At 39.9% G+C, this 21514-nt stretch overlaps 1 protein-coding gene across 1 annotated transcript in view; it reads right to left on the bottom strand.

The window, feature by feature from the left end:
* Nucleotides 1-16330, bottom strand: part of LOC123962517 (cytosolic carboxypeptidase 4) — a 206071-nt gene extending 189741 nt beyond the window's left edge. The window contains exon 1 of the mRNA XM_046038694.1: nucleotides 16249-16330. Coding sequence (XP_045894650.1) covers nucleotides 16249-16330 — 82 coding nt within the window. The remainder of the gene's footprint in view (nucleotides 1-16248) is intronic.
* Nucleotides 16331-21514: the final 5184 nt, after the last annotated feature.

The raw sequence follows: 21514 nt of genomic DNA, 5'->3' as shown, positions 1-21514 counted from the left end.
TAAAAGAGGAGAAATACCATATCCACAATTAAAGTCCTCAAAATTCTACTCAAGTAAAAGGTATAAAAGTATTCCATAGTGAATGTACTTAAGTATTAAAAGTAAAAGTGCTTATTCTGTATGACAGATACATGTTGTATCTCAGTTCTTGCGTGCATTTGGTCCTTAATGAATTAATCTCTAAACATCATGTCAAAGTAGTGTGTTTTCCAGTTATGCTGGCTGTGACCTTAACAAATCACTTAACATTTGACGTAAGTAAATTACTTGAGTAAAATAACCCCTAAGTGGGGTCACTAAGACAAAACTGAGAAATATCTTAGAGCTTTTTTTCTGATCCACATTCTGGACTGAAATTACACTTATTTCAGATACTGTAGAGATCTCATCTTTTGATCAGAGTAAGACAGAGATGAGTTTTTTGCTCCTGAGGCCAATATGAGAAAACTGAGACATATTTGAGAAGAATCATGTGATCCCAGGAGTCATTGCTGAGTTTTCTTTGAGCTCTTTCTCTGATCTCATGGTCCAATGTTCAGGAGACCTTTTTACACATATGATGTTCATCAATTTAAAAGATAGTTTTGTCTGTCAAGAAAGTTTGTCGTAAAACAGTAAAGTTACATGTCATTTTGTGTGAAAACCAATGAACTACATCTCTCGTCTCGCACAATATACATCACCAACATGTTAGTGGTAATTCTAGCTAACGTTCATTGCTTGGTTACTGCTAATTAGATAACTTAGCTATGTTCCACGCAGAAATATATCTCACCTGATGTGTTTAATCCATCAACTCTCAGTCATTGTATCACATCATCCTCTCATGTAAGTTTTTTAACCATAGCTTTAGTTATCTGAGGCGACTTTTGGGTTTGTGGTCTTTGTAATTTTTTCACAGTCTTATACCTCAACAGTTTTACATCACACTGCGACTTTCTTGACTTTGAAATGTACATTTTAAATTGACCATCATCATATGTGTGATTCAGAGTACAATTCAAACGGGATCAAAAAATAAGTGGTCTCTCGCCATTGACTACCGTACATATTTTTTCCAAAGTGAGGTCGCACTACCCTGTATGCAGGATAAGCGGTTGACGATGGAGGGAAGGTCCCATGGGCCGGAAACGGCCTTGGGCTCTCTATGCAACACCCCATACCCAACTAGCTTATTCAAAGAAACATAATATACCCTGGTCTTTTCCAATCTTCTTTTCTGTTTCTGTCTCTTCCATAATTTATCTCTTCTTTTCTCTTTCTCTTATTTTATACTTGTATTATGCAACTATGATCATACTATTATACTATATCATACTTCTAGCTAGTATGGAAGATTTTATTGGACTTTAATATTTGTAACCCATAGAAAACAATCCACAAATGTGTACTATAATGCACAAATATGTCACTATCCACAAATATGTATTTTTACATTTGTGATCCATCAAAATACAGAGTGACTTTTATACACTAAACAGTTTGTGTACATTTGCGGATCACTCACTGTCAATTTATGGGTCATGTTACATTTGTGACTTCCTTCTTATGTGGAATTTTGTCTAATATGTACCACAGAGATCTATAAGTGTGAGAGCAGTTTACTAGCTACACCAGCTGGGGGTGGTAGCGACATTGCCTCCCATGAATTGACAGGATATTCACTGCACTACCAAGCACCGTCAACCTCATCTGTAGCAGACAACAAGAAAAAGGACAGTAGCCTTGTTTCAACAGCAGCTGGAAAATAAAGTGGATTCAGGATCAGGTTCATCCTTGTCATCTCCAGGTAAGTCTGCTGTGGAGTTTGCTAACTTCGTGTTACTTGAGGTAAGTTAGTTGTGTAACTAAATATTAGCCCACGTTACATAACATGCTCACATGAAATCATTTAGTTCAAGTCCAGAGATTTTATGGATTTAACAGTAATTGGTCATTCACACTACAACTGGAATTAGCAGACCAATCAGTTATATATTTTTTATCATTGTTGGTGCAGCTAATAATGTTACGATTATCACTGTTACCACTAACACTGTTACTGGTACTATTCACTACTACCATTTAAGAATTTAGTATCATGTATTACGCAATTAGTTGAAAATATGTTTTGGAGATAATGGTGTTGGAAATGGCAAAGCAATAATGATGTTAATATTTTTCTAATTAGTTTAAAGGTATTACTAAAATAATTAATGTATTATTTATTTGTATTAATGGCAGTGTTTTTACTGATTATTGATTTTATGATCATCATGGATACTGTCCATTACTGCACAACAATAAATTACTCCCACACTATGATATACAAATAAACCCAAATAGAATCACAGCTTATCAGTAACATATACCATACATACACTTTTTGATTCCAGTCAATCCAACACCATGTATTTTTGCTACATACTGTTGTGTCTGTTATGTGTTTCATCTGTTAAGTGTCGCATCACTAAATTTAAAAAAAGGGGGAAAATAATAATAGTAATAAAGTGACACTCGTTAGTGAGTAGCTGAAGAGCCTGTCAGGCTGTCTGGCTATGGAATAGTTAGGTGGACATCCAGGACAAACCAACTTAGTAGTTTTGTACTTATTCATTGTTTTCCCTGTATAACAGCAATACAGCAGAGACAGTGGCCATGGTACTCATGTCAATCAGGATGTTCCCTGTTTCCAAATGACAATCAGGATTATTTTCATTTAACCCCTTGACGCCGATTGTCACGAATTCACATCACACCTCTTCCTTTCACACTGCAAGCCAAGATAGCGCATGAATTCCCCCAATGCCTGTTTGTGCATATTCGATACGTAGCCAGGAATCGTTTATGTCGCTAATTTGCATCATACCTACATCATACCTGAATTGATATCTTTTCTATGTTCTATAGACAAATTAACAATCTTCAGTTAATTTAACATCAGACTGAAAGCAAGTGAAAACACAAATAATTTTTGGGGTTTTTTTATTGTAAAAAAATTCAGGCGTCAAGGGGTTAACCATTATCCTGGTTGTAAACTAACCTTAACGACTCGATTATTATTGTAAACCATAACTAACTACTTATTTTAACAACTTATGGTCTTTCCCTAACCCTGACCTAGTAGTGTTTGTGCCTAAACCTAAGCTAACATAGTGATCGTATTGTTGTCACATCATAAAAACATCTCTTTCCAACAGTGTAACCGACAGAGGAGCTGTCCAATCAGTTATCCCCTCTGTGTCGCTTTAAAGGGCAGCTACAAACAAAGTTTTCTGACATTCAATTTGGAGGACTTGTCATGTTTGGTATGTATTTGATGTATGCAAGCACCCATCTGTATTTCAGGTCAGTTCTTCTCATTAGAGGTGATGACAGGGAGGTCTCTGTCACATAGCAGAATAACAGAACCCCTGACCCCCCCAGCCCTAAATGTTCTGTACTCGGTTGGTGGGATCAAGTTCATCTGAACTCCTCACCCCCTTCTTCACCTCCCCTTGTCCTTTCACATCTCTCTCTCTCTCTCCCTCTCTCACAGCAGCTTTTTTCAGGTGTGGACCCTGCAAAATTAGTATGTGTGTGTGTGTGTGTGTGTGTGTGTGTGTGTGTATGTGTGTGTGTGCGCGCGTGTGTGTGGGGCTATCGGAGCCAGTTTACTAGAATTCATGAGCAAAGCCAAAGGCTTTATGACCAATGCGCTCTTCTTCTTCGTTACCGTCGCCGGTGTTTTGATCCGGGAGTTTAATTATAAACTTTTAAATTTAGAAGTAGCAACAGCAAGTGTTTGGTTTACAAAAGGTCTAAATATATATATATATAAATCTTGTGGAATAATTGAAAGCACACCCTCATCTCCAATAATCTAATCTTTGGATTTTATGTTTGCTTTATTTTCAAGGTTATAACAACTTGGAAGTGATACAGGCTGGTGGTGTTTACAATGGCCAATTAGTGTTCAATACAGGAATCCACAGGAGCAGAGAGTGAGAGTGAAGGAGTGCGTTGTGAACGGGGCTCCTCAGGAAATGAATTTGATATTGATAGATCTGTTATTGAAGGTGGTGAAGTTGTCCATGTAGGGGATGTTTCTGCTACAGCAGTAGTCTTTAAGCTAGATGTGATGTTACCGTAGTCGGCCAAACTATTTGTCTGTTTCTGTTTCTAAGACCGCTGCATTTTAAGGATGTTGGAGCCCACATGCACTACAACAGTCGAGACAGATGGGTGATGACAAAGCAGCTGTAGGGCTGAGGTGCTGATGTCCTTAACATGGGCAGGAGGTGCGGCACCTGTTGATCTGAACTTGTAGGTATGACAATAACTTGACAACAGCAAGTGTGCCGGTGAAATAAATGGCGCAGAGGATTGGGGTTGCCCACGAAGAGGGTAGAATTCCTGCAAGTTTACACCACTGCGACTGGACGAGACGTGTCTCGTAACTCTTCTTCTCTTCAGTGTTTCTGTCAGCTTCTTGTGGCGCCGCTGCCTTCATGTGAATGGGACGTCCAGCATCCATATGCGAATTAAAACACTATTGACATGACTGCAGTACAACGTTGCCAAAGGATGTGAACACAAACTAGCCTATACAATAAAACATAAACTTTGCATTGCGTGCTTTTAAACAGCTGTAAATGTTGTTCCCTGGGAAACATTCAATGATGTGCTTTTTTGATGATGATAATAATAACAACATTAACAACAATAATCATAACAATCATAACAACAACAATAATAATAATAATAAGCATTCATATTCAGGGAAAGAAGCTTACATCTGATTTGATGGGGGGCAGTTGGGGACCTGGGTAATGGATAGGGGGGTGCTGGCCCAAAGAGGTTGAGAACCACTGGCCTAGAGCAAGGGGTCTTTTTGCAATCAGTCTCTCAAGTGAAAGTCCAATACTGATTAAAAATAGGATCAGGATTTGTCCTGCCGAAAGTCTGGGATCACTAGCTAGCTACTTTGGCTAAAAGACAAGCCAGTGCTACGTAGCTAGAAGCAGATTTTCCTGGCAGTGCAAATCCCGGGAAGCCCAGTCTGAGTGTGGGTTAGCAACAGTTGGGTGAAAGCTAACAATTCAAGGTCAATTAAGAATTAGAACTGCAAGAAAATAAGGCCCAAAGATGATGCATTTCATTACAACTTTAAATTAAAAGCTACATGTCCTGACCAAGAACTGAGAGTTTATGACAAACAATTTGAAAGTCAGACAAACTCATACAGCTTAATTCTTTTTAGACGTTATTATGCTGACATGAACTTGCAGCAATATAGTTGCAGTTATGACAGCTTCAATCAGTAGCTTCCCACTGCAAAGGCTTCATTTAGTGACAAGAGCTGGCTCAGGTGGTTGTATGTGGGGGAGATGGTAACCGTGTCTGTTCAAAGATGGTCTCTGGTGTCAGATGTCAACCTACCAAAATTCATCCACCAGAGGGCGACTGACTATGACTATGTTACCAAATAAGACACAAGATAAACACTGCAATCCATTTTTGTCTCATGGATCTGTGACTTCCATAGAAACTCCAAACAGAGAAACTATCTCTGTCTCATTCTGTCTTTCCGCTCATCAGCCTCTCTATCTGTTTTCATGTCTTCCTCTGCTGGATGAGAGGGACAGCCGGCGTGTCTGTATGTGTAATAAAGACAGACTGGGTCAGACTGAAGGACACCTTAATCCTTACTTTCAGCCAGTGAGCTCATAGCCAGCTTTCCAACCCACATGAACTATATAGCGTGCTGACTCTCCTCATAAGGTCACCAAACACACACACACACACACACACACACACAATCACACAATCACAATTTGGCATCAAAGACACACACTTTCAAATACATGGGACCACCCAAAAAGGACTTGCTAATCCACAGGTGAAATCAGACACCTACTTCTGTCCCAGGCAGGATTCCCTTGGCTCGACAAACATATTCTGCACAAACACACACACACACACACACACACACACACACACACACACACACACACATTCCCATTTCCTAAATAATGAGGGAAGACCCAGTGTGTTGCTTCAGCTGTCAGCTGGTTAAGCTATGTCACTGATGCCTACAGACAACAGGATGACAGTGATATGCATCTCTGGGCTTTCCATCTCCATCAGTAACTCTGCTGGTATTCCATAACATAAAAATGTTGTGTAAGGATGTTTCGTCTTTCAGGGAGCTGTGTCTTCAAAATGTAATTCGCATTGTGTTTCTATTGACATAATATACATTTTAATACTACATATGTGAATGCATGTATTTAAATATTTTTTCATCTTTTTAAATACTTTTACACTTGTTATTATATTCATTGCACACTAGCCATTTTAACACAGCCTCAGGTGTAAGCCACCCTGCATTTCACATGTTGTTTGAACATCCTTGAACCATTTAGTCCTACTAGCAGAATCTAAGGATGGATATTTATGGTCCTCAAAGGATGATTCCTAATGATTTGGTGACCTCCCTGACCCTTCCTCTAGCACCACCTTCAAGACAAAATGTCAAAATGACCAACTCTTTGGTCCATGACACGCTGTTTTAAAAACTAACCCTTGGTTGCGATCACATTTCCCTCTTTTTGTCCTTCCCACTGAAGACAAGAGGAGAAATACAAGGAGAGTGAGAAGTCCTTCTGCCAGAGTCAACTGGAGCATCAGTTTCTGATAACAGTGGCACAGCTGGATCACAGCAGGATCAAAATAATGTTATAGTCTAATTACAGACTTATGAAAATGACACTGATTGACAAATAGATTAGATTTACAGAATCTATTCATTGTTTTTATTGAAAGAATACAAGAATTTCTTGTAGCTGTTTTAAACTCTGAAGCGTGTTCATGAAACAAATATAATTTATTGGCGTGACATTGCAGGGTCCCTGAAACCAGTCCCAAAAGAAGCATTTCTGTGTCAGTGTTGTTATTGCTACTGGCTACAGCTGTGCTGGAAGCTGCAGTGATGTTGACAGGTATGCGTCCTGCGTCTCTTGATGCATTAAAATCAGAAAGGACGCAGTTAACTCACTATTCATGAACCCTATTTTCTTGTAATTATGCTAATGTAACGATGTAAAGAACAAATCCGTGTTGAAATCCTAGACATCCTGTTCTCTGTGAGCTCCAACACAAACACAACACACGGAGCGAACTCAGCGGTCAGCAGAGCAGAGAGGTGAACCAAGTGAAGATAACTCCAAGACTACTCGAGTTGATGGCACATGCGCTCATCACTGGAAGTGCAGTAAAACCTTTGCAAGTACAAAGCCATTACTTAATACACCTGCTCAACAAGCATAAACATGTCAACCTGTACAAAGCCTATATAGTATACAGTATGTAGTATATACCGGTAGTGCCTTTGCTTTTGTAAACATTACTGTTGATGCTCTAGAAGCAACATTTGGTTAAATTAAAAATATTCAATTTTAATCCTGTTCTGAATTTATTCTGCTAAAAGCACTTTTAGTAATGGAAAATAATAAGAGTAATGATAAAGAACCGAACAGATAGGCATAGTAGTATAGATAACATCCTAACGATGGCCATCTCACTACAATTAGTCAAAAAAACACATTTAAATGGGGACCCGCCTTATTTTCTGAGACCCACTGAAATGCCCAAATCTGGGTCCCGAGCACTCACTTCATTGAAAACATATCAACATCACTGAAGCTGTCGAGAACTTGCCCAACACTGGATTTAAGACAGACCTATAGAGGATCCACAGCATTCTCCTCTCAGGTAATTTTCCAAAGAAACAGATATCAAGCTTCTCTTTTAAAAAACTATCACTAAACAGATCAGAGGACTGGGTTGCACTTTCTGCCACAGCACGAAATTGGTCATCTAGAAGAAACTGTAGGATGAAGCTTTGTGTCTACTGACAAATGCTGACAGAAAAAAAAAGGACATGGAGTTCCCCAGGGGGTCAATCCTTAGAATATTTTTATTTAACCTCTCCTAGCTCACCAGTCAGTGCTTGACCAAGGAACTGGCTTAGATCTGGCATTGGTCCCGGGTGCTGCACAGTGGCTGCCCACTGCTCCTAATTAGGATAGGCTAAATACAGAGAATGAATTTGGCACAGGTTGTACTGAGTATGATTGCATATGTGACAATAAAAGTTGATTTGATTTGCTCCACTGGGCTCAAATTATATGAAATGACATTCTTATCATAATCATGGTTGTATGTGTACACATACTTGGCCAATAAATCTGATTCTGATTAAATCAATAAAAAGTGGACTGGTCTCAGGAAGGGACACAGCAGACTGTTTTTCCTGTGTTTTCTGTGCTCAGGCTGACACGCAACACACACCATTTCCACTCTGTCAGGCACACTCCCATCACCCTCTCCATTGTCTCTCTGTTGGACTGATTTATTTACTTTTACACTTTTACTATTATAGAATAGTAATACGTTATTTGATTTGTAATATATAATACTATATTACATTTGACATTAGTATAATTAGTACAGTATAGTTAAAAAGTTGTCTCTTGGATCAACTTGCCCTCAGTGAGGGGTAAGTTGAGCCACACTCGGGTCAGGGACATCAATGTCATTTCGTCACGTAAACTCAAATGCTATTGTCTGTAACTGTTTAAGCACAAGAATAAAAATGAGAAACCAGGGCTTGCAAAAGGTTCCTAGGTACGTATTGCATATGCACAAACAGGCATTGGGGGAATTCATGCGCTATCTTGGCTTGCAGCCTGGAAGGAAGAGGTGTGATGCGAATTCGCGACAATCTGCGTCAAGGGGGTTAAATGTGCTCGTCACTCATTCCATGGGCCTCTCTCCATCACAGGGTGTGTAAAATGGATGACTCCTCAAAAACGTGTGGTCACATGACCAATTTTGTCTATGGTTGCCGAGAAACAAGCTAAACTTCCCACAGGCTCAAATCACCCCGCTGTCCCCTATAGTTCTGTGAGTGTAGCAGAAGGGACCACAAACTTTCTTTTGTTATAGTTGAAGTAATAATAAGTTGAATAATGATTGATTAACTACCTTGATAATTACTTGATCACATTGTACATTGTCTGGTGTACACTGTTTACATATATACTAGACTTACTACACCACTGTCACTTTACCTTTAATTGTTCTTATATGGTTTCTATTTTTACTTCTATTTTATACTGGGTTTTGTGTTGCTGCTGCTGCCACATTTTCACTATGGGGATCATAAGACCTATCCTTATCCTATCTTATCTTATCCTCTTATCCCCATATATCCTCGTCTGTATCCCCATCAAAGCTCTCTTGATAGCACTCATTCACCAGCTCACTCATTGAGCTGGCGAATGAGTGCTATCAAAGACTAAGACACTGAACATGTCACTCCAGTTCTCAAATCTCTGCAGAGGCTTTAGGTCAATGGTTTTAAAATACTGCTTGTCCTTTATAAACAACTTGATAATTCTGGATTAAATTACATCTGTGATCTTCTTCTACAGTATCAACCTCCTGAACCCCTTAGGTCAGCACTTCCCTGCTTATTATTGCCAGTCAATCCTAACATGGTGAGGCTGCTTTTAGCTACTGAACTTCACAGGTTTGGAAACAACTTCCAGAAGATCTATACAGCATTGTGCTGAACCATGTGAAAGGTAAATTCTCACTCACTAGTTGCTTGGTGTAGAGATATTTGGGTTGGAATCTGTCTCAAGCTGGCTGACCTGTATGTGGGCATCACTTAGTACTATTTGGCTATTGGTAAAAATATTCCTCTCTGTAATATTATTTATACATTTATTTATATTTTTTATAATGTGGATCTCAATAAACCAGGAGCTCCTGGCTTCATGGTTGCTGGCAGACTGTGTTTGCTGATTGAAACCACCACACACTCACTGAGTGGCAGCTATCTCTCCTGGATATTGTGTTCTATGGCAAGACTGCCAAATCCAACAGTTCTATTTAAGGGGGTTTATCGCTATCTGAATCCACTCACAGCATCATGTTGGCTACTGTGCCATCACTACTTTTTATAGGTGTATTCAGCATCGACATACGTAATTATGCAAAATACATTTCAATAATTTTGCACAGGGGTTAACCTAGATTTCTTTAAATCATGGGCCACAAAGGGGCCATAGGCCACTTTACACAGAGAAATCCCAAAGCGAGTATTACCACATAACCCTGCAGCCTGCAGAGGGACTCATCCTCTTTTACACTTTGAAATAGTCACAATCAAGAATCATTTACTGTATATTTGGATTTAGCGGTGGCAGCGTGTAATCATATTATCCTAAAAAGGCGCTCAGCCTGAACACACTGCATGAATAATGAATGCAGAATGTCTTACTACCATTATTATACAAAGGGCAAAGCTGGATGATCTGTTGAATTGTAATGTGTTCATTCCTAGGTAGAGAAATTTGAATACTTCCATTATATATTGGCCAACAGGAGGTTGATATCAGAACGGACCTTCATCAAACCTCATCGGAATACAAAGAGAGATTTAATGAGTGCTCAGTGTCTTGTGTGGGACACAAGCAGACAGTGAGTCAGTAAGGGCAGAGTCCTGCAGAAAGTAACAGATCAGCTGAGTTACGATGTCCACCTGTGTCACAGCAAGACACACACACACATGCGTGGTCATGATACACTCTTGCCCTCAGTGTCTTGTGAAACTTCTCCGTGATGTTGCCATGGCAATACGGTGTGTGAGGAACGCACATGCATGATCAGCAGTGTCATGTTGGTGACTGCTGAGCTTAGGGTCAACCCACTTTACATTCCAGCATCGAGGAATGCTTTGTGAGCAACAGTCACTGCAACACACTGCTTTCCCCTTTTACTAGTACTGTGATCACAAAGCGCTCATTCAGTAGCTGTGAACAGCTCTTTCCCAGACATAGAACCTGGCTGTGCAACCATAATATAACGTAATGACATAATAAAATTAGTTCATATGGTAAGTATTGAACTAATTTTTCATACGGAGGGTGGTGATGGCGCATAGATAAGATGCTTGCCTTTGGTGTCGGAGACCTGCGTTCGATTCCCACTCTGAGACATCTACCATTGTGTCCCTGAGCAAGACACTTACCCCCTAGTTGCTCCAGAGGCGTGCGACCTCTGACATGTATAGCAATTGTAAGTCGCTTTGGATAAAAAGCGTCAGCTAAATGAATAAATGTAAAGTATTCATAAACATTTTTTGGATGAATGGTGAAGTTACTGCTGTATAGTGTTCTTTAAATCTGCAATAATGTTTTCTTTGTCCACTTGGTGGCAACACAACAAGTAGGGAACACAAAAGTAAGTCCCTTAAGACTCTCCAGCGGATCCAGAATGCTGCAGCACGTGTCCTAACAAGAACCAGTAAGACAGATCACATTTCTCCTGATTTAGCTTCTCTGCATTGGCTCCCTATAAAATCCAGAATAGAATTTAAAATCATTCTGCTCACCCACAATTCCCTTAATGATTAGCCACCATCTTATCTTAAAAAGCTTATTGTTCATTACGATACCAGAACACTGAAATCTCCAAAAGTAGACTAGGAGCCAGAGCGTTCAGCTATCAAGCTCCTCTCCTGTGGAACCAGGTTCCAGTTTGGGTTCAGGAGGCAGACACCATCTCCACATTTAAGAGTAGGCTTAAGACTTTCCTCTTTGATAAAGCTTATAGTTAGGGCTGGCTCAGGTGAGTCCTGAACCATCCCTTAGTTATGCTGCTATAGGCCTAGACTGCCGGGGGACCTCCCGGGATGCAATGAGCTCCTCTCCCCTCCTCTCCATCTCTATCAGTATGCATTATTATCCCAGTAATTATTCTTCCCTTTCAGGTATTTTTGTGCTTTCTCGTCCCTCTCGTCCTTATATGTTCCTGCTTGACTCCTGCTGCTACAATTATTATTATTATTAGTCCTATTATTAGTAGTATTAAAAGGGCCAAGTGCTATCTCATGGTGTTGTCACATCTGCTTGACCACACCATCGGGCGGGCGTGAGAGTGAGGCGAGCACTTCACTCTAACAGGGACACTTGCTACTGAACATAGACTGATACCTGTTGAGAAAAAAACAAGAAAGCAGATTTATATATGTTAACCTGTTGCTTAGAACGTGCCTGTGATGTTCTGATCGTTTCTCTGGACTCTTACTTGTTTTAACAAGCTAGATAAAGGTAATGCCCTGGCAGTGACAAATAGCTTTGGTTTAATATTTGATTACATTAATGTTTAAGTTCAGTTTACAAGAAATATTTTATTGCTACTGTGTAAAGGGAATACTGCTGGTAAAAAGGACCTTATTAGTTTAAAGTGTTTGCAAACCACATGTTATTGCACTTTTGTGTATATAGCAGAACAATTAAATGAAAAGTGCTCAATACACTACTTTAGAATTCATTATTCCGTATTGCACATAACAATGTGGTTAATCGTGATTAAAAATTCACTCCTATAGTAGAAAGGAGCTGCAAGTGGATAGTGTATAGTGGTGAAAACTTCAGAGACAGCTCCAGAAAATAAAAAGTCATTGGAAAATATTTTCTACTTTTACATTTTATAAAGTATGACATTTGACATTTAGTACAGTATGTAGTATCAAGTTTTGTACCTTTATCAAATCCTCAGCCTAAGTGAACGCTAAATTAGACACGGCCTTAAAATGAATATTTTAATTAGGAACCCAGAAAAATTTGTTGTTTCAGCAGATGCTTAGTTCACCTATGCCTCCTGGCTATGGACTAAATCAAACATACAAAACCGTTGTGCAAGTACTGGTTTGTCTTTTTCCCCTACAGATTTCCATCCAAAGACCACTGGCATTCACAGAAACATTAGTATTACGTGTAATCTATGTATTACCAAAACCCTGCACAGTATGTGTTCACAATACTTTCAAAATGTCTCTTCAGTTATGTCCAGTAAGAACACATGACAAATCAATAAGATATCAATAGTTCCACCCTGCTGCCACTGTATACAGGCTCATTAACAGAGAATACGTGCAGTATAACTGTATCTGGTTGTTCAGGGCTGAAATGGAAAAAAGCTAAAACAGGATCTGTGGTTTTACTTCTCAGAGGTCTGCTTATAGCAACTTAACATGATACAGCAGTTAAGCAATGCCCCCAACCTTCCCTCCCAACACACACACACACACACACACACACACACACACACACACACACACACACACACACACACACACACAAGCTCTACTCTTACATAGCCACAGTTTACATACATCCATAAAGGTACGTACTTATAGCGCCTTTCTAGTGCTTTGCATGTCACATTCATACACTGATGTGCCAACTGTTCATCAGAAAGAAACTAATCATTCACACTCAGTCAGCCCTGACAGTGTTGGAGCCCTAAACAAGATTTGAAATTATGTTTCCCTACATAATCTGTGTTTCAACCCAGATACAGTTTAGTGTAAATGGTGGAGGGGACGAATAAAGAGAAGGGTCTGGTGGTCCTTTCATCACTTTGAACATTAAAGACTTAATTTCCTGCAATCTGGTGAATATTTCTGCACCAATTTATGGTCAATCTCCAGCTATATAAAGGGAAACACAATATTCAGGCAGTATGTGACAATTCAAAATATTAAAATTTAATAGAATATAATGTAGTTAGGCTTTCAGGCATTCTGTAGATATTGCTTTTAAATATGTTTTCTCCTGAAGATCAACTTTTCTAATTTAATAAAATCCCTGCTGAGTCAGCACTCAGGCTTAGCCATCCTTTTGATTCTCCGTTTGGGGAAATAATAGGCCTACGTGGGACCTTTTCACCTAAATGATAAATGAATTCATTTGAATTCAGTTATAAACTCCTGGCCTTTAATAGCTCCTGCAGGTTTTCTGCTCATGTTCAAAACTTTCTGCACATTGAGAATCTCTCTGACATGTCCAGACAAAAATCGCAATATTACGAGACTAACGTCATAATTTAATGAGAATTCATAATGTTTTTAAGTCTACCTGGCCTGTACTCTGCAGTGCATTACATTATTGATCCGCTAGTATATAGCGTATCCCCCTTAGACCGTTTGGGAATGCATGCTGCATGTGAAACCAAAAACAACCGAAAACAATGCTGATCAGGCAGAAATCTCCCCACAAATCCACAGAGATGTTAACTTCAGCAGCTCACAGTCCCAAACAGAGCAAGGCTGCGCTTCAGTTTTAAGATGTTTATATAACAAAACTCTACCAGTTAGGATACTGTCTGGACTCACAGCGTGAAGGGCACATGATAAAAATCACCACAAGGATACTTCACGCAGACTGGAGGAGCCGAGGATTGACCCACCAACCATCCAATTAGTGGGTGACCGGCTCTACCTCCAGAGCCACAGCTGCCCCTATATGTATCCATACAAGTGCACAGGACAGTATGTACTCACGCATGGGCATTGTGAACATATTACATACTCAAATGTTCTCATAGATGTTCATTTGTCTTGAAAATATTTAACTGAGCCAATGATGAGTATGTACAGCAAATGTGAACAGAAGCATGGTACTGCTCTGTACAAAACATAGGGGCTGATGGTAAACATAATAAGTGATGCCTAAACAAAACATCTGTAGCTGTCAGAAAAACAAGACAGAGCTGATGAAAGTGAAAAACGGAACATTGCATTGCCTGGGTATTTGAAATGGTTGCAACAGGCACAGTTGTTCTGTGCACATGTACACTATTAATACTGTACTGCACCAGCCCAACAAAGAAGCACAGAGGACGAGTGGGTTAAATGTGACATGCATACTCCACATTAGAACCTAACCTCTGTTATCCCTTTTACAGTGATTCTGTTCTCAGTGACTGACTTAATTAAAATCCATTGTAGCCAGCAGCTAAGATGCTTCCAACACTTCCACACTGAAACAGAGGAGTAAAAACCTTGCTGTTACATATATTAAACAAAAAAACATTGTCAGTTCAGTGCAGGAATATGCCCTTTCAAATCTGTGAGATAACACTAGTGCTTCTTCAAGACCGGGCTGGAGTTTGGTTGGTATTAGGCAGTACTAGTGTTATTATTACTCTTGCCATCATTATTAGTACTATTATTCATGATCATTCATATCTGTACCACAACTATTGTTTGACATCTCTGTGTGGAACTTGTGTTGGGCTACTGTGAGTTTTTCCTTGCCACTGTGGCCAAGTGCTTTCTCAAGTTGGCAATTGTTGGGTCTCTGTTAACATTACTGCTCTTTATGAAAAGTACAATGAGATAACTTCTGTTATGAACTGGCGCTACATAAATAAAATTGAACTGAATTGAATAGGAAGTGTCCAAAGTCACTCACTCATTCACAACTCCTTATATAACAGACAGCCAGTCATTACTCTGCATGAAGCAATATGATTTTACACTCACTAATGATCATCTAGTTATTTCATCACTACAGCAGTCGACACTGCATTGTGGTATTGTTGACAGAAAGTAATGTACATGCCATGGATGTCATTTTTGAGGGCACTATATATAGCTTAAATTTGGATGCAGGTTCAGACTGAACTACAAACTTTTAACTGCTACACCATCAGTCAAATGTAGAGAGAATCACTGCGTTGAATTGAATTCACAGCTGCCCTGATTTTCCTGTAACATAGTCAAATCTCTTATGTCCCATTAGACTATCAGGTGCTATTTTGCTCCTCTCTGCTATGCCTCTGATCTGACATCCTATTACTCTGGAGAGCCAAGACACAGAATGCATACTCACATTCAGGACATAACAGAGCCACATAGCAGAGATAGCAGTGTAGTTTGACTAGCCCTGGTGTGCAGGCAGCCATTCTATGACAAAACAGACAAAAGCTGCTTTACATAACTGTGATTCTTTGCATCTGTTCACTAAGAGCTAAACTGTGCCAGTTTGGCTACTTATTTCAATGAAGATTATGACTGTCATGATGAAGATGACTGAGATTACCACTGTCTGGTTTGTAACTCCAAACTGTAAGAAAATAATTAAATGTAAATGCTGTGTAAATGTAGATTATTACTAACCTCAGATTAATTTTATTTAAAGTTTTTTTTGTTTCATTTAACATAAAAATAAAACAATAAAAGCTCAATGTGATCCCGCAACTCAATGCTCGTGCTGAAGTGGCCCTAGTGTGTTGAAGCACACAATGACTCGTGCCAACCTCTCAGAGGCTGCCAAATAACTCTGCAGCTCTCTCGTTCTCTCACTATATAAAAACACATACAGTATAACTAACCCAGAGACATACACACTCTCAGTTTGTGCCTACCTGTGCAGAAGGCTGGGCAGCGGCCCTCCAGCTCTCTCAGAGTTCCATTCCAGGTAAAATTCTTACGACCGTAACCAAACATTATGACACCTATATTTACACTTATTTCTCTGCAGGTATGTGTGTGTCTACCAACATGTCTGTCTGTCTGGTTATATATCTGTGTATAGATAAATGGATCCTTGCCTCTGGACTCTTTTCCTGTGAGTAGGAGAAGTGTGAGGGGAACCCCAGGCTGGTGTGTATGACTGGAGGGAGAGCAAGTGTGCAAGCAGCATTTATAAGCACCTGGCTGGGCTTTAAAAATGCCCTTGGTTAGAAGCCCAAATGTCACACCTCTGCAGTGTGTGTGTATGTGTGTGCATGCAGGGGGGTGAATGTATACCCCAGTATGTGTGTGTGTGTGTGTGTGGTATAAGATGAACAGAGCACTGTGTGTGCATGTAAATCACCCCTGTCAACAGTGTGACTCAGAGGCTCCACTGTTTCCTACTGACAACCTGCTGTGAAAGACATCAAGCTTTGTATGTGTGTGTGTGTGTGTGTGTGTGTGTGTGTGTGTTTGTGTGTGCTTGCATGTGTGCGGGACCCAGAAGGTAGAGTGGGGTCACAGAGAGAGTGGAGGGAATGCATGTATGGTGTGCATTTGTCTTTGAAGGGATTCCAGCAGTCTAATGTTGCAGCCCCCACGCCTTGCTCGCTGCTACAAAAATGGGTGCTACCACGAAGTGAGATTAATGGGTTAGCGAGAGTTTTCAATGTCACAAAGGCGGCTCTCTTTTTAACCCGGCTAGATCGCCATGGTAACTTATGCTGCACACCTAACCTGCTCCAGAGGAGGTTTTTTCAGAGACTGGAATTTAAATTGGCTATATTATCTAATATTGACTCTTAAAATTTTACACAGCAGATCACCGTACACTAAAACAATAATGAAGGCACAGCAGCTACAGTATTCTTGGATGATGCGTCTGTGCTTAATCCTGATCTGCTGCCAAGTCTGTTTTACACTTTGCTACTAATAGAACACTTAAAGAACAAATAACAATAAATAACGATTGCTATTTATCACAAATAATCAATCAAATTAAAATGATTTCCACGTATCCTTCATTATGGGACAGTCAGACCTAGATGCTAGAGAATAATGTTTAAATATGCTGTATCAACTTTAAAGGTTAAGAGCTCTAGAATGTGCAGTTGTCACGTAGACTGGAGGCACTGAGAGTAAATTCTTCAGTGTATTAGCAGTTCCCAGTACAAAGAGCAACAGAAAACAAGACGGAGCAGCACACTGAAGAAATCTGTCTCTGACTTCTTACCAGGGCTGCTAGCTCGTCTGTCTTGTAAGCCAGCGATCTCATGTTTCCCATCATGATGAAAGGTAGAAATGGCTTGTAGCTCCCTTTCTTTGCCCAGCATTTTACCCCAGCCCTACATCCACTGTACTTCCTCCTCAAGTCCTTGGAGGTTTCAGGACTATCCCTTGCCAGTGGGCTCAGTTGAAGTGACAACAACACACCTCTGTTGTAAATGTTTTCTTGTTGTGCAAGGATGGAGACAAGGTTTAACAAAAGGGTCCCCAAGATGAGGAAGCTAAGATTCAAACAAATAATAAAGAGGGGTAATTTATGGAGCAACTGTTCCCGCTTTTTTCGGGGCTTAAAATATTTAGCGTCATCGTTATTATATTATGCTGAATAACATAAACATGCTTACATGACCACATCTTTTTTATTGCAACGGCATCCAAGCTAGCTGTCAGACAAATGCAGTGAAGTAAAAAGTTCTATGTTTGCCTCTGAGATGTAGTGGAGTAGAAGTTTAAAGTTGCATAAAATGGAAATACTCAAGTAAATCAGAAGTAGTCGTACTGTAAGATATGCCCTTAGTGTGTGAGAAAAATTATTTGCAACATTAATTCCTTGGCCTGTAACCACACTGCACCTACCTTATAGCAACACTCCCTAAGAAAGTAAGAATATCAGTGATACAAGTTTCTGTAAACTGAATGCTAACTTACATTATGGACAAAAAAGCTGGTTTTGAACTAGGCTCAAAACAGTCTGAAAGAAAAGGCATAAGACTGGAGGCATGATTCCATTTGTTATTTTTTTGGACACAAACCTGCACAAAGTCAAAGGCTGTGTCTGCCTAACACTGTAAGTGACAAAGGACCTCTGCAATACTACAATACATTTGTTACCAGCTAAATGATAGATATACTTGTACTGAAGCATTTTGATAAAGACAGCTGTAAATGCTGAGCGTTCGTTGCAGAGGACTGCTGAAGGAATGTCCTGAGTTGAGGTTTCTACAATCTGACGTGCAGCAGCTGCATCTGCAAGTGACATGAAGCATGAACACACTGCAATACAAGCTAACATTAGCTACATAGGCTAGCATATTTATCTTTTTTGTCCTTGGTGGAAAAATCACAGATATGGCTGTCAAACTAAAAGGGCTTTGGCTAAACGCTGTAAATGAGCAGGCGCCTCTTCCAAATGTGCACTAGACGGACAAAACATCAAGACTCATCTGCAACAGTGGGATCTGTGCACAGCAATCACTACATGTAATGCAGAGGTGATAGAAGGCAAGACAAGCGACCTCGCCAGCCAATCAGATGTAATTTGAGTCCCCGCCTCCACAGTCTCAAAAGTCATCTTGACAGTGAGCGGAGACCAGTTTTGGGAGTAACGCGTTACAAAAGTAACAGAATTACAGTATTGTATTGCTTTTTGCTACAACATAACATAACATAATATAACACATTACTAAAAAAAAAATCTGTAATATTATACCCGTTAAAATCTCATGTGTTACTATATTACGATATTAAGGTGTTTTATTTTTTTTATAATTCACCAACACCGCAAAATATTTCGGCAGAAGAAAAACAAATCCATGAGTAAAAGGGCAACGTTGTGTCCTGTTGCTTTATGGTCGAGACTGTAGGCAGGGTGCAAACTACAAACATTTTTTAATGGAGTTATATAACTAAAATTCTGGAACAGGACCACGCCTCTCTCTCACTAATTCGACCACCTGGGCCTCATTCAATTCCTCTAATCAACTACCTGCGCTTTACTCATCCACCTGTGCCTCTCTAATCCAAACACATGCACTCACGTATATAAGCCTGTCTAACCCCTTTTCTCTCCCGTCTCTCAGTTCTCACATCCCTCTCACCCAAACCCTCTTTTAATGGGCAGCACGGTGGCTCAGTGGAGAGCACGGTGGCCTCACAGCAAGAAGGTTCTGGGTTTAGACCTCGCTCAGCCCAGGCCTTTCTGTGCAGAGTTTGCATGTTCTCCCTGTGTTTGCGTGGGTGTCCCCCGGGTGATCCGGGTTTCCTCCCACCATGAAAGACGTGCATGCTAAAATCCATAATTCTGCCAAGTAATCATTTTGTCTTTTTCTACAACAGGAACCACAGAGGGGTTCATAAGCAAGCCGCTTATCAAGACGAGCCCCCACCCTGAGTCTCGACCCCCCTATTACAATTCAATTGTACAATTGAAATATAAGTAATTACTTTAAAATCACAGTAACTAGTAATCTATAATGTATTACATTTTGGCTTGCCAAACACTGGCTGTGAGTGAGAAGGCAGGGTCGAGCTTGCGTTCCGCACAGCCCCGTGCTCGTAGCAGAGCAGAAATGCCCCCTTGTGAGAATGGTTTTCCGCTTGCGGACTGTTCTGTCCACTCGTATTGTGTCTGGTTTTAAAGTGCACAGGTTTTGGAACTAGCTAAACGGCATGAAAACCCATCCAATTGTTGGTGAGATATTTCAGTGGACTAAAATTTTGGATAGACTGACTTACTTACTGAGTAGCTGACATTTTCATTCAGCCTCCACTGCTAGTGTGGCTACAAACTACTGACTGGCTACAGACCATTCAAAATTCAGCTACTAGGCCTCTAACCGGAACTAATTTAATTTTTACTGTAATATTTTTTACTAAAATATTTCTACATCAGTGTACATGCAGAACAGCGTATACTTGTTGTTGCTTTTTAGTTTATGGTTTACCATTTACAATGTGCACATCCATGGGCGCTGACATTGTTATGTGACATTATTCATCTGTTTCTCGTGAAGTCGGGGTATATATTTTTTCTCCTAGTTCACAAGTAGGAAATCCGACTTCAGGTGGCGTTCCAGGGTAGTTTTTTTAGTCCTGTTCTGGAAACTGACAGTGACATCAGTCTATCAGTGAGATAACCGTTGCTCAAATGTGTGATCTGCAAACAATGCTGTGGAGTTATAAGAGATGGCAGGAACATTTGTCTTTATTCACTTCTGAGTTTGAGAGCAGCTGGAGGCTGCTGTGCCTTACTCACCTGTGGTTGGATCTGGCTGTGTAAGGCTGGCATCAACTTGAGAGGTATGCCATATGTGTGGTGATGCAGTGTGTGTTGGTAGGCTATTCATAGTATTCACGTGACGTCACATTGCATGAAAAACACTCCCTTTGAGGGAAAAAAAGACGTTCCGCTGCCTGCCAACCAGAAAGCAAGTGATACACTGTTACTATGAGTTTTGTACTTTTGCATTGCCAAAATGCTGGATGGTAGACTAAACTTTTTGCCTATCTTGTTCGTAAACAATGACACAAGAATTTGTTATTCTGGTGGCACTGACATGCAGGAAATCCACTATGTTGTGCTGTTTGTGCGATATGTTTCAAGAAATGCACTCACTGTTTTGCAAATGGTAGGGATGATTCAAGAAATTTACCAAAGTGAGGGAGAAAAACTGTAACTGAAACACTTTCTGTCTCCTGACAAACTTGATCAACTCACTCACCATCAGTGGTGTTGCTGTGTGTCACTAGGTTTGTGTACTGTGGCTTCCATCTATTTAGCAAAGTAAATAGTAAATCCCCCTGCTTGTATACCTGTCTATATGCACCACTACACCTCTAAACTTAACAGATAGATAGATAGATAGATAGACAGATAGACAGATAGATAGATAGATAGATAGATAGATAGATAGATAGATAGATAGATAGATAGATAGATAGATAGATAGATAGATAGATAGATAGATAGATAGAACATAAATGATCAATAAAAACAAATATCATCGGTTAAGAAAAATACACAAGATTAAAGTGTGTTTTAAGAAGAGATGTAAAAGAAGATTCTGAGTTAGTCTGACAACCTTTGTCAGGCTTTGTCATTCTATTATCTTTTTGTTATATTATTGTGCAGTAGGCTCTCCTTTTGTTCTGGAGTTTTGCCTGGAAAAGCAC

The sequence above is a fragment of the Micropterus dolomieu genome, linkage group LG22 (genome assembly GCF_021292245.1).
Source record: "Micropterus dolomieu isolate WLL.071019.BEF.003 ecotype Adirondacks linkage group LG22, ASM2129224v1, whole genome shotgun sequence".
NCBI classification, from domain to species: domain Eukaryota; kingdom Metazoa; phylum Chordata; class Actinopteri; order Centrarchiformes; family Centrarchidae; genus Micropterus; species Micropterus dolomieu.
Note: the sequence above shows the minus strand (reverse complement) of the source record. Positions and strands in the feature narration are given on the sequence as shown.